Genomic DNA, 18910 nt, shown 5'->3' on the forward strand with positions numbered 1-18910 from the left:
TATTATTCATGTGACAACATAACTGGATGTATCTGACCGATCTTAAGGATTCTCTTCCTTGGCCTTTTTGTCTTCTATCTTATCCGGCCAGGAGGGTATTTGGCAGCCAGTGATTAATCGATTTCGAAAGCCAGGAATATTTTTCTGATACCGATGAATCGATTTTGATAAATTGATATTGGCAGATACACACAACATTGAATATCATACATTAATATATTTCACACCTTCAGCATAATTTTACCGTTGCATTTATATATTTAAAACAGTTATATAAAAAATATGATAAGTTATATATTGTAACTTTATATAATTTTTTTTCAAGAATATTAATTAATTTGTATTTGTTCTGCGATGCCATGTTTCATTGTGAAAATTGCATGTAATTAACTACTAATAAAAATAAAACAAATCAAATTCCATCAAATAATCATTTTATTTTATTCATCAACCAATGGAGGAGTGTTAACTAAACTGATTATATCTTATAAAATTTATTCTTATTCTGATACTTAAGTAAAAATCATCTTTTGACTATCTATAGTAGAACATACAATTTTTTTTATTCTTATACAAATACTTAGACTTACATACTTTTGATTGTTGAGAATAGGATATAAAACTTTTAATTCTAGTAAAGTAATTGAGGGATAAGGCCTCTTCTGGATCTTTCACTTTTTTCAAAAAATCTTTTTCTTTTATAATTTTCTTCTATAAGTTCTTAATATACTAAATCGTTTTCGATACTAATTATTTTATATTAGCAAAAATGAATAAATAAATATAGTTTCCTAATCCATCCTAAAAATGAGTACAAACTCATCCAACCAAAGTTGGATTAGAAACTTACAGTCTTATATATTATATTAATAATTATAACACTGTTAAGTCAATAATTATAACATTAATAATTATAGACTTAACAGTCTTATATATTATATTATTATCTACCTATGAGTTAAGAATAAACCCGGCTTAACCCTTCATAAATGATAATTTTCGAAGTATGGAAACAATACCTTATTTATCTTCCGAAGAATCTAAAAAAAAAAAAAAAAATAAAATAATAATAATTAGAGAAAAGGATGGGAAAGGGAATATGGTAGTTATATAGACATGTATGTTACGATCGTCTCTTTCCGGAACTCCTTAGGGGAAAAAAATACAAATCATTTAGTATTATTGTAACGTTCAAAACTTTGACTGGCTAAAAAAAGAGTCATTAGAAATAAATTGTAAAAAGCAAAATCTACCAAATTTTATGGCATTTGACATCGCATTTAAAACACAAACGCGAATTCTTGCTCATTGTTTTAATCTATCTGGGACACTACTCTAAAGACATGAGCTTTAAATGCGTGCGTGCCCTATTCACACTGGAAGAGATCCCCATGCTTCCATATTGAATTAGAAGTGTAAAGAGCACAGTATTGGGGGAAAGACGCATACAGCAAAAAAAAATAATAATAACAAACGGGGGTAACGGAGAATGAAACGGCCCGTAAATAATATAGTTTAATTAATATATCTTTAAAAGAATAATTGAATTAATATAGTTTTAGTTAACAATATATTTGTTCTCATTATTTTGGAATAATTAATGTTTTATTATTCTGTTCCTTCATTTACTGAATAGGTAAAATATATATATGTATATATAGTATGAAGTTTCTGTTTTATAATTATGTCAAATTTATATACTATACTAGTTAAAGGTTTCTAAAATATATATATATATATATATTTTTTTTTTTTCAGTTTCCCCATCCTGGTTGTCAAAATGTAGTCAAGAACCCTGAGTCTTGCAGATAATTCACTCATGCAGCTTTCCCAGTGGTAAGACAAAAAAATTATTTGATATTTACTTGAAAACAGAAAGTAAAATATGGTTTATAAATAAAAAAATATTAGTGAACCGTAAGCATAAGTTTGCAACTTTTGTGTATTTAATTTTTACAAGTTGTTTTTTTTTTTTTTTTTTTCTCATCTGCTAGAACCAAAGTAATTGTGGAATTGAAGAAACACATAATTAATTGATTTTTAATCATGAAGATTGAATCCATTTATCAATGATATACTTTTGAAATCATTTATAGATTGATTAATTGCGATTAATTACAGCCAATGTTTGACGTGTTTTTACAATTTTTATTTATTTTCATCTTTATATCGAAAGATTTAGTATTAAACAATAGGAAATTTATTTCCTTATTTGAGTATAAAATAAATTTGCAATATATCATGAATGTTTTATTGTGAAAGGCTTAATATATAAAAATGAAATCAGTGAATTATGTTACAAAAATTTTATCACTTATTTTTATCCATTAATAAGCACCCATAATGCACCCTATTATGTTTCCAACAGAACACTACACAATGACCTACATATCCCTTTTGCCCTTGACTTCATACCAACCAAATTCTTAAAATGCCATACCAAACCTTTCCAACCATCCTAATCTTTTGGCTCAAACCTTATCTAGTTCCACCCGTCCCTACACCCACCAGGAAGGTTGGAACGGCAGTGGCCAAGAGACTTATTAAAATAAAAATGGACAATTTGAGTTCTGGCAATGGTCAGATTCTCCACTCAAGTTGAGTGTTTGTGGCTTTAGCGCACTTACTCAGCCTCCACTGGCTCACTGCTAGTGATGTGGCGAGAGGGATGCGCTGGGATCTTTTGAGCTCTGCTCTACCCCTCACACGTGGGGGATAGAGTGGGTTCAGGGATCCTCAGGTTGATTGTGTAAATATTGTATATTAGAGTGTAAATGTGACTATAGATTATATTATTTTATCATTATGTTATTTTATTTTATATATTTTTTTTCTTTCATACACATAGTTTGATCATGTTCATTTTGTTTATTCTTTTGTTTGTATATATTTTAAAAGAGTTTTTTTTTTTTTCATTCATTTATTTATGTTATTTTATTTTAGTATGTATGAGATCATTCATCACTATTACCTATTGCCCACAACTGTGTGGCAGATTGTAATATCTATCAATAAATAAAAAGTGTGGTGGGATAAACGAATAAAATAAGCACCCAAGTAGCCTTGCAAAAGTCACTAATGATATTTTATGACAATTTTTCATCATAGGAATAAGATACATTAATTATCTTAATTGACATTTTATCTTATTGTTTTTAAATATTTGATTGTATCTATGTTTACTAAAATTAATTTAATTTTTCAGGAAATGGCAACAAGTCCACCAATGCCCGAGTTTCGAGGAGCTGACCATTATCGGGGGCCCTCGTCCATCGAAGCTGGGCATGAAATAGTCAGGCCAAAGCCAAGGAGGTATTGACATATTATTAAATATATTTGTAAATTGGATTTCTGTTGCAACAATGATTTGATTATAATATAAAATAAGAAAAATTACAATAAAATGATTTACAGAAGGAACTTATTGTCAATCTTCAAATGTTATAAAATATTTTGGAGATCCTGTAATTCAGTTTTAAAATTAAACAAAAAATTGACAAGTTAAAATCTTTTCCATAAATTTAAAAATTGATTGGAGGTACTTTGTACTTTATTAAGTATGCATTTTCTGTTTATATCTTTATGTTCCTTCTTTTCTTCAATCTTAAACAGTTTTCTATTTGCTTCCTCATTTTCACCTTTTTATTTGGAAGAAACATGAAGTACTGTATCACAACATTGATATGCATTTAGTTATCATAACATACTTGAGTTTAGAGATTTTTTTGTTATGCATTAAATAATTATAGTCGATTAAGAAAAATGGGGTTTATTTAATTTAATAATCTTAATATGTGGTGTGTTTTTTGAATGTTAAGAATTCTTTCGGTTGTTCTAACTTTTAAATATCTTTTGGAGAAATTTTATTTTATTATCCATTAAATAAATATAGCTGATTACAAAAAATGGGGTTTATTTAATTTTATAATGTTATCACTATAAGTGGTGTTTTGTAAACTGTCAAGAATTCTTTCAGTTGTTTTAACTTTTTAAATTGCTTTTGGATAAATCACAAATGCTTAGTTCACAAATTGATTTAAAAGATTTCTTGTACAAAAAATGAATGCTGTGTAAGGTGCCTATTATATAATTTATCAGTCAGTACTTCATCCTTTATTTAAATTAAAGAAATAAGAGTAAACTAAATCGGTTTGCGTTAGGCTAGTGAAATGAACTGTGTTGTCGTCAACTACCAATAATTCTTCACAACCTTAATTTTAGTTTCTGGGACCAAAAATACTTCTTCTTTTCTTAGTTAACCTCATTAATGGGTGGACTCATTTCCCTCTTTAGTTGAAATCCTTATGGAAGTCATTAACATGTTTTAATGTTAGGTGCTATAAACATTACACCATGGAGATGGTGATGTTAATAATTATTTTAATCAACTATCTCCTAATTATATTGCAGATAAGTTATATCATTTTTTAGGGATTTGAAGGAAATAGATCATATCGGGTTGGAATTAAAGTTGACCTAATGATATTTTTCCAAAAAAAAATTTTTTTTCTATCTACTAGTGTTTGAGCCATATATATTCTTTAAAACTGATATAATTGTGAAATTATCAAATTCACAAAGATATCAGCATTAATGCTTGGATGTGGTTCATGCTCAATTGGACAGCAGAGAACATATCATCAAAAATATCACTTGATCTCTTTTACCTCCAATCCAGCCTACACTGATTTGCTTTAAAATAAATATATAGTGATATTTAAAATATAAAAATGACACCTTCTCTTAAGCTATGGTTAAAGATCTTCTTACCAGATAAATAACCATAAAATATTGTTCAATAATGTTGGATAATGTTTGTAGAGTAAGTAAAATAAACACTGGTTATTGACAGGGCAACGTTTGTTTTAAAATATTAAGAGTTTGGTGCCAACAACCATTTCAAAAATGGCAAGTTGTAAGCTAAAACCTCAGTTTACAACTGGATCAAATTTTGAAACAGTTATTGGCACCAAACTCTTAGTATTTATTAACAATGTTTGATCTATCAATAACCGGTTGACTTATCCTAGTTGATAGACAAATAAAGTAAATAGACGTTTAAAGTGAAACATCTTAAATTTAGGATTAATATACTGTACTTCTGTAACTCTCTTCTTCATTCTGCCAGATAGTAATACTCTTCTAATAAAAAATAATAATATAATAATAATAATAAAAAATAAATATATATGTAAAGAACCTTACCTTCAGGCTCTAACACATCCTCATCTCTAAATAACAATTTGGTGAAGTTAACACATGGTTTTATAAAAAATAACCTCTGATACTGTTTTATTTCATTTATGATTGTTTTATTAATTAATGACAAGTTCAAATCAAATAATACATTTTATCTTAAACTATACGTACCTATAAAACAAAATCAGTTTTTATAGTCTTTAGTTCACTGTACAATCATAAATGAAATAAAAACAGTATCAGAGGTTATTTTTATAAAACCATGTGTTAACTTCACTTAATTGTTATTTAGTGATGAGGATCTGTTAGAGCATGAAGATAAACTTCTTTACATATAAATATATATATATGGAGTAATGGATACTTCTTTACATATAAATATATATATATGGAGTAATGGATACAGTAAATGAATAAATCACAGGAAATGAATAAATAGTCACTATTATTTATTCATTTCCGACATTTCAACCCACAATGTATTCTTCAGTGCTGATGTGATGAGTAGAAATGTATACAAGAGACTCAAAAAAGAAGAAACTAAAAAAATACTAGTCTTTTGTTTACATCTCCAACTCATCGGCAATGAGCAAATAGTTGTGAACTATATTTTATTTCTTCTTGACTGCAGCTCTGACCATCTCCTTCTAAAATAAAACTTTTATTGTACAAATTTGGAATCAGGAAAATCTTTATTCCCTTTTAGCCTTAAGTGTTCTTATTTTTGAGGAATTTTTTATGGAAATCAAATATATATATTTTATTTCTTTAGATAGATTTTTTTAATTCTCATTATTAACTGGCTGATGATAAACCAGTATGATAAATTTCCTTAATTTTATTTTATGAATGACCAGAATTAATAGTTACTGAACTTTTAAAATGTTATTAGCTTCAATTCTTCCATATAAATACGTCTAAGTTGAAATCATACTTAAAATTCTGTAACCAAAGCTATCCACATGTACTTGCAAATGTACATACCTTGTTGACTTACTCAGTTTATTATTCTAAATAAATTTTTTAAAATATAGTTTTAAAAAAAAAATGTATTTTGGGAGTGAAGTGAATTATTTCCATTTTTATTAATTTGATATTTTTAAACATTGTTATTTTCATTGTTTTTGCTTTGTAATGATAGATGACTATCTTGTCAATCCATTGCAAGAATAATTGTATGCTTTTGAAAAAAATAATAAGTATTCTTTTATTCAAACTGTTTTCCTTAACATTTATACAATTTATGATACAGTGATCAATTTCTCAGAGAATAACTGTTTTTGCTGTATCCAGAGATATAGATAACTATGTCCTAAACAAATTGTGTGGGTTGTTACATGTTTCTAAAAAACACACCATGCATTCTTATATTTTAAACTGCTCTATTGTAAATATCAGATAATTTGACATAATGTATTTTATTCCTGAGGATCATTATTATAGTTTCAATTTTATATGTATTTTCATTATAAAAAAGATTTTTTTTTCTTCTCAAAGTCAACCATAATCTATGTTTAAATTTTATAAATCGATCAATATAAGAAAAATTACCAATTAACGAAATGTGTTTTAAGTAAGGCTATTATGAAAAAATACAAAGTTTTCCTTCACAGTAGCTTTATCCCCACCGACAAACTAATCGTTATTCTTAATGTTCAAATAGATTGATTGATAGATTTATTTATTGATAGATATTACAATCTGCCACACAGTTGTGGGCAATAGGTAATAGTGATGAATGATCTCATACATACTATAATAAAAATAAAATAAATTAAAAAAAAAACTCTCTTAAAATATATACTAACAAAAGAATAGACAAGATGAACATAATTAAACTATCTGTATGAAAAATAAATAAATAAAATAATATATATAATATTTACACAATCGACCTGGGGATCCCTGAGCCCACTCTATCCCCCACGTGTGGAGGGGTCCAGCAGAGCTCAAAAAATCCCAGCGCATCCCTCTCACCGCATCACTGGTAATGAGCCAGTGGAGGCTCTTAATGTTCAAATAGATAACTAAATTTAATGAATTGGCTTAAAATAAAAAAAACTTAAACATGCCTATAAACCAGGGTTTAGCAACATTTTTGCTGCTAAGAGCCATTTTTCCCGATGTCATTAACCATTTTTTTCTAGATCCAAAGATAAATACATCCAACGGTAATATGTACCAGAAAAAATATATAACTGTTATCTACTATTAAACATGTAAATACATGTTATAATAATTATTAAGTTATCCAAACATTATATTTTCCCTAGTAACAAAACATAAAAGTCCACATATTAATGAAAACGGAAACCCTTTTGTAATAGCATTTAAAAAAAAAATACAATAGATAAAGAGGAAAAACCTAAGTTCAGAAGGCTATATTGCTTTGGTATTATTTAAAAAGTTTATAAGGCGCTGAATTTGAAAACTCACGATTGTTCTTACAGTGACCTAGTAATGCTTTTGTTTCGATTCTCTTTGGTTTAAGTGTGGAAGGCTAAGTTTGCTGGAACTAATTTTACACTTATGCGATTGCCGCGTATTTTGATGTGTGGGAAGGATTGTTATATTTGTTTAGAAGATTGCAACATTGCATTTAATTTTTCAATATTAACTACTCAAGAGCCGTAAGTATGGTTCTACTGAGCCATGGGTTACCGACCTCTGGTCTAGGCCTGTCTGATATTATTCTGTTCTGTCAGAATTCTGCTGTTGCTGTCTTGTCAGTTGGTCAATTAAGATTTATGTTTACTAAATTATATATGTAAAGTATGCTTTTACTGTTGCCAGAGCATGAATAAGAAAATCCGACGACTTTAAATGAAAGGTGAATAATGAAAACGTTATTTTCGAAAAACTAGATCTGTCCCCACGGTGAACAACTTTTCCTCTTTTGTTCATTGAATTATATGAACCCATTAAACTTCGATACCATAAAACTCTCTCTTGGAATTCCTTACAACCGCTTATCTAATCAGAAATAGTATTTTTTTTCTAACGTTATATCAGGAAAATCTAAACCCGATCTTTTGCAGAAACAGCACTGCGATTATATTCTTTCTTGTCTAAACGAAATGTTTTATTATTTTTTTTTAAGGAATGCTTTTTGAAAAATGTGCTTTCTCTATTTAAGAATATGTGCGTCTTTAAAAAATCTTTATAGACCTACTCTGAACTCAAAAAATATCGCATGTGTCTTTTCTAAAATAACTAAGTTGCAATTTCCCAGTGAAGGGATCATGATTAAATATTTCAGGTTTACGAACCCGCAATACTCTTTGGCTTTGCGCTCTTAGCATATTACATTATTTTCCGGCAGTCATGGACCAGCAAAATGATCCAACCGTTCAGATAGGCGGGAAATTGTAGAAATCGCATTTTCCACATATTCTTAATTTTATACTATCGAATATCTTAAATTCATTTTTTCTAGAAGTAGATACAATTAGTATAGAAAATATCTAATTCTATTGAAGCAATTATTTAGACTTCTAAAGAACTTAAACCACTCTTATTTTCTACAATTAGTCTCATTGTGTTGGTCCCTAGTATGAAAGTCATGTGAATCCTTGGTGAGTGTGGGAGTCGATCCTGGGCCAATGAACATTTTCTAGCTGAGAATCTTGTTGGAAAGTGAACTTTCTTTTTTGGTTTTGTTAATCACTTTTCCTGTTGCGCAAGTGTTAGAGTTCAAAGAATTACATCGTTATACATTATTTCATTTCTCCCTTAAACAATAGCTGAGAGAGAGCAACCTATCTTAGTGGTTGGTCTTTTAAGGGTTTTTATCTTCGTGAAATGTTATTTTTAAATGATAAAATATGTTTTATTATTACGATTATGTTTTCGGTTGGCCCTATAGAACCTGAGATATTTACAATTTGCGGGAGTCAATTGTCAATCTAGAGGAGAGTTCACTCATTAATAGATCATGATTTTCTATAAGCAATGTATAATATTTATAAGCGATTTATTTAATTGATAAGCTAGTCTCTTTATATGCTAGATTGGTAGCACCTTTTCCAAGTCTAGGGAAATTCGAGGATAATGATAAATGGACCTAGATCCGCGGATTATGACTGGTCAAGGTAGGAAAAATCGCCATAGGAAAGCGGAAACCGGAGTTACCCCGAAAATTACTCACTGATCCGAGTCAAACAAATCAAGTACTGTGTCCCTTAGGCAAGCAGGTCCTTCCACCCCGATATTAATAGGCGTCTCTTTCTGAGGCGCAGGTGATTCACTCACAGTAAAGAACATGTATCTAGGAAGGCGGCATGTTGCATGCTGTAGAACATTTTGAGATTCGCCCTCCCTAGATAATTCCTATAATCAACTTTGAAAACAAATTTTGTGGAGGACTAGCCATGTCGATTTCAGCATGTTCTACAGCTCGTTAAGCACAACCTATCCCGGCCATTTTATGACTTTTCCCGCCCTCCTTAGATATTTAAATATTCATTCAATGAATTTATAAAAATAAAAAATTCAAATATGCAATCTTATATATGAAAACTTTATTTAAAAGCAAGATTTTCTAAAGAAGAAGTAGAAATGTACATGATTAATCATTTTCTAGTATTTGTAATGCAGAGTAAATATAAATGTTTAACGTAAATATATATTACAATTGCTTTTATGTTGATAATAATTTAGATCTATATTTAATTATCTACTAGATTTCAAATGGTTTTCTAGGTTCACTCATTTGGTTAGTTTCCTCTGACTTATTTTAGTCGTATTTTGCAAGGCTTTGTACATTTAAGACATAACGGATACATCGTAATTTTATAAACAGGTCAAGGCATACTGTAGCGTGCATCAGGTGGAAAGCTATTTACTTACAGATGTAGATTTTTATGCAACGTTATGTAAATCTTAGATCTCATGTTATTAGCTAAACAGTCCATTCTAATAAATGTTCTTTATGTAGTAGGTTATTGTTCGATTTAAAGTAACACGTTTTCAAGGCATTAAATTGTCAATATCAGAGTTATAAATTTTAGGTTGAAATATATTAGTTTTGTATTCTATTTTGAAATTTAAACTAAAATTCGAGTCGATTAAATTAATTATTCTGTGATGGGGTAACATCCTTTTAATCTTTGGGGTTTAATCTTAAATTTGCGTGTTTATTCCATTGTGTTTATTAATTTGGAATGCCATTTTTAGATAGTTTATCTACTTTCAATTATGAGTAGTTTTCAACCTATTTATTTGTATTTATATTACATAGTAGTTAAGTTATATACATTTCTAATATTTTATAAATTTAATAGTTATTTTCTAAATCATTACAGACATGTACATAGGCTATATTTTGATTATATACCTAATTCCAATTTCTAAGATCTAAAGCACATTAATCCGCCTATCTTATCCTACTAAATTATATTAGTATTTTATAAAAAATCTAAATATTCGTTTTGCCCCTTGGCTTGTTGGTTTTCTATTATTCCTATTACAACTCAATACGAACCCATTTTCTTGTTAATTTGATTCGAAATAAAAAAATCTATCCTTAATTTATAGATTGAGGCGTAGGATTCTTGTAGTATTGCTGTATGTTAAAAGTTACTCAGGTCCGATGGAAGAGTTATATTAATAATTTGGCAACTATGTGAAATATGAACTTTTTTTTAGCTTACTATTCAAGTTTTTATTCAATGAATAATTAAAATACTTATTATTAGCTAAAATATATGTATTAAAAACATTGGCAACGAATAGACTTCCATAAACTGTTACGGGACCCGTGTGAATCTTATTAACATAATTATCAATTGTTCCTTCTCCCGTTTCCCTCACAAGGAAGGTGATACAATCTGAGAAAAAAGTGAGAGGAATCTAGCCTATGGAGTGAGGGGGCAGTTTTCTTCTGTCTGCTCCGGGGGTTATTTCTTATCGCTCTGTCCGTGACGTAAGTGTGAGCCTAACCTTCTTCATAGTCGAACATTTACGCGAACTTCCAATGAAACGGTCGTTAGGATGTGTTGATGATTGGAAACATGCTTTGCGATGAGAAGTGTAATTGTCACCTGTGCCGGGAACTAGGGCCGGCCCCTCGCTCTGATGCTGGCAAGACGTACAGGAAGATACCCAATGACAACTTCATACTCTGTCAAGCGAATAAAGTATACAAAAGCGTCGTTGTGGTTCCGGGCCCTCAAGGATGCGATTTCTGGTATTCTCTTCATTTATTCTTTATCTATAACTTATTAAACTCTATTAAAAAATACTTTAAAGATTATAGTTAAAAAAAAAAATAATAATGTGTTTTATAATTCGATCAACAGGATGCTCAAAACATCTCAAGTGTTTAAAGCATTCATATTAATAAATTTGAAAAGTTTAGTTGAAATTTCGTATTTATTATACATTCATTTGTTTAAAATACATCATGAGTTCCAATTATAAATCCAGGCACTGTTTTTAATTATTTTTAAGTAACAATTATTCACATTTTTTGGAAATGAAATATTCATTATCCTTATGAAATTTAAGCCTGGATGTCCATTATTCTAAAATTACACTTATAAATATTCACAGGGGGGGGAGTGGGCTGGCACTTTGGATCACCTATTTCAATGAAACTTTTTTTTTGTTAATACTAGTTCGAAAAATACAAGACATGTGTCTCATGGTTCTTGCCCTAGTTGCTGAGAAGAAAAGCAGTATATAATTTTTTTATATGACAGTAATCCGCTTTTCCTCTGCATGTATTTTATAGTTATATATCTATCTAAACAAATTAGAACCTGAGATATCAAATAAATTGTTTGTTGTTATGCCATTTTCCTACTGTACCGTTTTTGATGATTTTCAGTGGAAATATATTGTTTTTGTTCATCTGTCGTCACGACTTTTCACATTGTGGTAAAAAAATTAAAATTAATATGAAATATATTACGACATTTATTATCATTATTATTTTAATTGAAAAAAAAAAAACTTGTTTTCCCCAATAAAATTATACATACATTATGTTGGCTTTGTATCAAAAATTCTCTTATAATATCGAGATTTTCCCAAAAATACTAAAATGAATTCAATGAAAATTGATTTAACAGAAATATTAAAATACTGGTAGTTATCACACAATGGTTTATTTCTCTAATAATTCATACAAATTTATATGTGTACATGTATAGGACAGTTTTAATTTTTTTTAAAATTATTTGGATTAAATATTTTTTATTGTTATAATTATTATTATTAAGTATTTGCGATCGTGATTCCAAAACACTATATTTTTCCAGTATCTTCGTAAATGTCCACAATCACTATTTTGAAAAGAAATAGTGGATCATCTTGGGGTGACCCGTGACTTTTGTGTCAAATCTAAAATAAATTAGCCTTGTAGTCATAGAGGAAAGCCAAGGATGGTGGATAAATGGAATTTTATTTATTATTGTCATTCATGAACATACTTTAAAAAACTTGACTCCTTCTTCCCTTCTTTTCCTCAAAAGTTGATGTTTTACGTTTCAAGATACATAGAATCTGTAGTGACTACTGGAAAATTATTGCAGCTATGTTTGATTTGGCCTGTTTGGGGTGAAATTGAGAAAATAATAAAGTCATCATAAGAATTAAAAATAATAGTGAGCCATAGTAAAATAAAATACAAGTCTTTAAAATTAGATGGGAAAAAAGTAAAAACATGTTGTTTAAAAACCAGGGATTAATATCATTCATTTTATAAAAAGTAGTCATTTATTGTTGCTTAGGTAAAATAAATATGTACTCTGAATGAAAGATTGGATTCAGTACTTAGTAGGAAAGTACTATTTCTGGGCCAAAGGCTATTCTAGGAGGTGTAGTACACGTTTATATTCAATCGCAGGATTCACCTCTCAATCCAATGAAGTGTCAGAAGAGGGTTAACCCATTCATAGAGGTTGGGTGACTCCTGATCCCAGATTAAATACATTGCTAAAATTATAGAATAAATAAATTATCTGCCACGTCCAGTGCTTCTCCCACCAAGCTACTCTCTGTCATTATTTTTGTTTTACCTGACTAAATTATTTAAAAATGCATATTCCCTATAGGATTACACATAGTTGCTTCCTTCATTAATGTATAAATATTTTGTTAAATGAGGAATTTAATTAGGGCGCTTTAGTCTGAAGCAACACCATTTTGAATCTTTTATTTTAATGACTCGAATATTGAGTACTCACATTGGTTGTGACAACCTCTTGGAAATCCTCCCTTCTTGGACAAGTTTGAATATTTTAAATATTTAGGACTTTAAATCCTAATCAATGAATATTAGAGAAATATTTCAATATAATCGTGACTTTCATAAAATGAAATATCCATAGCATTTTTGAATAATTATTGTCTTCTAGACTCAAAGAAATGGTTTATCATTATTATCAATTTCTTAGGCCAAGTGGAGCAGGTGGAGGAAGTCGAGAACTTGTGCCATACAACAACAAAACTCCATCATCTCCCTCATCAACACCTGAAACTAGTGTATCCCATCCAGTAGCACCTGCCAGGGTATGTTTAAATATTATTCTTTTATTTATTTTAGTGTTTTATTTCATTAAGCTAATAACTTTAACAGGCTTAAGATTTTCACTCAGTCTTATAGGGAGAATGAAAGGAAAAAGTAGTGTCTTGGTCTAGAGAACTAAATTCAGGTTATAAGGAATTATATATAATTGGCCTACATTCATTTCTTCAGACAGTCATTTTCTTTCCTTCCGATTATTGCAGTTATAATTTCAACTAATAATATAGGGTTTGATATTGTCCCTATTCAAAAATCTAAGCTATAAAAGTACACTAGTTAAAAAACAAGGCTTATTTGTTTTTGTTTTGTTTTTTGTATTACATTTTACAAGTAAAAAATTACACTTTAAATGATGGTAAAAAACAAGTTTTGATGATATAATACAAAATATATTAAAAAGATTAAAATTTTTAATATAAATAATTTATAATGAAAAATTAACTCATATTTAAATTATGTGATTTTCAATAGTTTCTGTGTGAAACATGAAGGTTGAGAGTCATTATTATCTATGATAAATTTATACCTAATAGATATAAATTTTTCATCGGATTTAGAAAGGGAAAAGATTATGGTTCATGATGTCATTTCTCAATATCTGAAGAAGTAAATCCTTAAAAAAAAAATTAATAATTTTTTGGTTCATGTTTGGCAATATTCCTTATTTTCTAACTTTAAAGAAAATCATATTTTTTTGTTTTCATCAGTTCCATGGAGTTAGGCGCAAAGGAGGTAAAACCATACTGAAAAATGATTTATGGTCATTTTTAGACTCTATTATTAGTTATTACTATATATTATCTTTATTTTTGTAGAATTTATAAAGAACATGCTCACTCATTGAAATAACTATTCCCTACTGTCATTACTAATTGAAAGTTAATTCTAGTCATTCTTTAATCACTAGTCAAAATTATTATCTATCATAATTAGTTACTTCAACAAATGGAGAACAATTTTTGTTTTACTTTATTTTATTAGTAATATAATAATATTAATTCTTTGTTTGATTAATTATTTGAAGGTAAGTGGAGGTAGTAGCCAAGCTGTTGGACAAAGCCCTTCATCATGCAAAGAGTCTCCACGTAGTGAAGACAGCGATGCCAGGCCTGGTGCTGTATCAACTCTCCCACACTATCACATCAATGTCAATGAACTTAGAATTTTGCAGGTAATTTAACAAAATTAAAAAAAAAAAAAATCTTCCTTTATAAGCTGCTCTTCATGACCAATGTTTTTTTTTATTATATAAGTTAAACTTACCTGACCTGTTTCAAATTGTCGAAGACTGTTTATGTTAATATATTTTAGTTTAAGTATTAACATAAACAGTCTGTATTGTCCTAAGTCCTGAACGGGAAAAAAATGATAAAATAAAAACTGCTCCAAAATCACAATTAATTTACTAATTAAAGCAGTTAAAGAATAATATAACTTTTAAAAGCTGATGAAATTGTTATATAAATGGTGTTTTTTGCTCTATCTTCAATAAGGTAAATTTATAGAAATAGCAATTGAATATAAAAAGTTAAGCACAGTTGATTATGTAACATACTGCCCAGGATACTGAACCTAACAAACTGGAAAGCTCACTGACTGACAAGAGTGATTGACACCTGTTGTGATTTCAATGCTTTATGTGCTGTGATCCTTCAGGATGTCAAGATTATGCATGACCTCCTTGAGTTCGGTCCATTGTCTGTTTGTTTTAGCTAAGGACAGATCCATTTATCTCTGAGGTCTCCCAAGCTTATCCTGGGCAACCAGAATCTATTGACCTTGGCTGTAGCATCACCTAGAAAGTCTTTGATGCAAACAAGAGTATTAACCTTATCACTTTGTTGTGTTATTTAAATTTAATCTTTATTAAATAATCTTTTTATATAAAACTATTGAAATTTAGTATAGATACATTTAATGTATTTTGTTATCAATTGAAAATACAAGTAAATTGAAATAGGTTATAATTCTTTGTCACATCTGAAATAACAAAAGCGTAGCATAAATGTGCTGTTTACTTAGTGTTAAGAGTGTCTGCTTTATAATTTTACAATATGTTTACTATGAGACATTTGTTACAATAAAATATTTATGATCAAGCCCAAAGAAAAATACCTTTATAAGTGGTCATTGTTACTGGGTACCTGAAGTCTCCACTATTCTGAGGATGCACCTCCTATTCTACCTAGTCCATTTAGTGACAGGGTCTAAACAGTCTTGAATGCCTCTGGTTAGGAGCAGTTTTGAAGCCTCTTCTTATTTTCACACCAAGGTATTTGACCTTCTTACCTTGTATATCCAAGTTGGTAGGATGAGTCCTGTCTCTGTAGGTTCTTATGAGTATAAACTGGCTCTCATCTGTGGCCTTACTCTATTCTCTCCTGATAGTCCACACTCCAATGAAACTGGCACACTACTGCTTTTGTCTTCATTCTGGTTCTGGTATCCTCAGCCACAATACGGCTCATCAATTGCCATTATTACAGACAAGAATCCACAGTTCATCTGTGTCCACTCGAGGCCTATATTAATCTGGATCCTATGCATACTGAGATTTCATTGCCTGCTAGACCATCATCCCCAGTTGTAGTGAGAATTCCCTGCTACTTACACACTGTTGGAGAACTTTCCCCACTCTGTCCTTTGTCTTGCTATTCCTGCAGAACAAAGTTGCACACTCCTTCTTTTTAGGGCAGTCCTTAACGACACATCCTTCAGACAGGTCTTGGTTTGGTGTTTATATTCTTCATTCTCAAGCATTTATGTATTCATGAGGCTGTCCCTGACAGGAGTGGAGAAGCAGGGTCTTACCACCCTCTGCCCTTTTCTTCAGATAGAGAATCTTGGGATCTTGTCCCACAAGTACATTCCACCAAGCTTTCATAGTTTCCACAGTTCATTCCAGAAGTCAGCGATTTACTTCCAGGTGTAGCATGTCAGTCGTACTTCAGTTTCTTCTCTCTGAGCTTATTCCAGTTATAATCTTTTTTGTCTAGTCGGCAACTTCACTTCTAATCAGGACACTTCCTTTTTGGGTTAGATTTCCAATTTTATATTCCCAATTTTTTTCTGTTCTTCTTGAAATGACACCTTCAGGTAAAATTTATCTTTACAAATTTACCTTACATTTCGGAGGATGCCCATCTACATTTTCTTCCTCTACCTCTCCATCCATTGCCTCCGAGGTATGATTCCTGCATCAGCAAACCGGGGTCTGGCTCTTCTTCCTTTGAGGCATTGGAGCTAGGGCCAATCCCTGATTCATGCTCTTTGACAAATTGAGATACTTGATGCTGATGTGGGATACTTTTCTTCAAAGTATTGGTTGAGAAGCCTTCTTCTTTTTTACTTCTGTCCAAATCTTCACCTCTAGCTCCAACAATCCAATACTTATGACAAAGTTATCCCGAAGCCAATGTTTCACATAATATATTATGTAAAAAATGATCTCAGGAACAACTTATACTTTAGCTTTATTAATGAATAATTCTAAATAGTTATACTAGGAATTGATGTTGTTAGCATCATGTCTAGCGTCTAGATTTTCCATCTACCCCATTAAAGGTTCAAGTCCAGAGTTGTTGGCACAGAATAGCAATTTGTGCCCATGGTCAAAATCAAAGCTGAGTTGAAGAGTTAAGAGAACAAGATATTAACTACATCTTATCTCTCTTTTATTAATTTTGGGAGCATACCATTTTCTTCTTCTTCCTCTAACTTCTAGTTGCTGTTAAGCATGAAGTTTCATTCTTACTCTACCTAGAGTAGGTGGAGGAGACCATAAAAATTTAATTTAAAAATTAATTAGTCTATCATTAATAGACTTGAATATATTTTTCTATTTGTTTCTTAATTTGAAAACATTTTTATAGAGGCGAGCAGATTCTAACGGAAGTTCATCAGACGACAACCGAACTTCTGGTCATGCATCAATGTCTGATGGGCACATCAGCTCTTCTCCTACTGCTGATAGGCATCAGCATTATAGACCTCCACTCAATTCTGTACCAGAAGATGAAAGGTTATAATCTTCTAATTTTTAAACATAGTAATATTTCCATTTTTTCCTGGGATTTAAAGATTCTTTTCTTTTTTTTTTTAGACTCTCAGCTAATGTAATGTCTGGACAAAGTAGATCTACCAGAAAGAATGTACAAAATAGAAGCCGCCATAGAGCTACTCCAGCAAAGGTAATTTTATTTACCCAAAGAAAGAAAATTAGTAAACTTTTATAACTTTATTAACATTAGTAATATTCTACATAATTAATGTTGGTAATATTAATTTAAATTTGTTGGATCATACATTAGCTTTGAATCCTTGCAATACTGAGACTGTAATTTTCAATAAAAAATTTAACTTTTTTAACAATTGAAATTCATTGATTAATGAAGATAATGTTCTAATTTTGCTCTACATTTTCTCACAGTATTACATTTTTTTTTGTACTTAACCCCATTATAAAGAAAAAATAATAGATCAAAATACCGGAAACTTTTTTTAATATGTAATAAATATGAAATTTAAATATTTTATCATTTATATGATAATATGAGCAGTTTCTTTCCAAATTCCATCCCAATCATATGTTTTCAACTGTATGTGGGTGGGCTTAGGAAATATACGTGGGAGTGAAGTAGCTTAGTGAGTAAAATGCTGTGTTACTATACCCCAGTAATCCAGCTGTGGCAGATAATTATTGATTCTGTTACTTCAGCTGTGAGTAAAATCAATTGATCTTGAGCAAACTGCTTCCTTGTACTATTGTTCAGGAAACCGTACTTCCTGGCAAAGTACTGAACCCCTGACTCATCATGGGTTGTACTGATACAGGTTTAGGAAATAAATTACTCAAATAACATATATTTCATTATTGTGCTTTCCATTGTTTAGTTGGTTCCATGTGGTTCTGGCATAGAAGACATAAAGTTAGCTATCCAACAGCTGACGATGAGATCTCACACATCAAATTCTACTTCAACCTATTCAAGCCTGAGTGGAAGTGAGGGAAGTGAACCTGTAGTGAGGAGGCTGATCAGGCATTCTTCTCTGGAAACTATCAATACTAATGTAACATCTGCAGATGAATTTGTTTGGGTCGATAGTCATAACAGGTTTGTTGAATAATTTATTTTTCATTTTGGAATTGAAGATAACAAGATATTTAAAAAAAATATTTTT

General features: G+C 30.0%; 1 protein-coding gene across 2 annotated transcripts in view; it reads left to right on the forward strand.

Annotated features, from left to right (window-relative positions):
* The window catches only part of LOC106682120 (ankyrin repeat and BTB/POZ domain-containing protein 2), a 115789-nt gene that overhangs the window by 82027 nt on the left and 14852 nt on the right, over positions 1-18910 (forward strand). For both annotated transcript variants that reach the window (XM_014422808.3, XM_067049963.1), the window contains exons 2-8: positions 1759-1836; positions 3206-3312; positions 13599-13713; positions 14754-14900; positions 17602-17750; positions 17832-17919; positions 18623-18843. In XM_014422808.3, the coding sequence (XP_014278294.1) occupies positions 3209-3312; positions 13599-13713; positions 14754-14900; positions 17602-17750; positions 17832-17919; positions 18623-18843 (824 nt within the window). In that variant the 5' untranslated portion in view covers positions 1759-1836; positions 3206-3208. The remainder of the gene's footprint in view (positions 1-1758; positions 1837-3205; positions 3313-13598; positions 13714-14753; positions 14901-17601; positions 17751-17831; positions 17920-18622; positions 18844-18910) is intronic.

This window comes from Halyomorpha halys, unplaced genomic scaffold (assembly GCF_000696795.3).
Source record: "Halyomorpha halys isolate HHAL.00 unplaced genomic scaffold, Hhal_1.1 Scaffold390.1, whole genome shotgun sequence".
In the NCBI taxonomy this organism is placed as follows: Eukaryota; Metazoa; Arthropoda; class Insecta; order Hemiptera; family Pentatomidae; genus Halyomorpha; species Halyomorpha halys.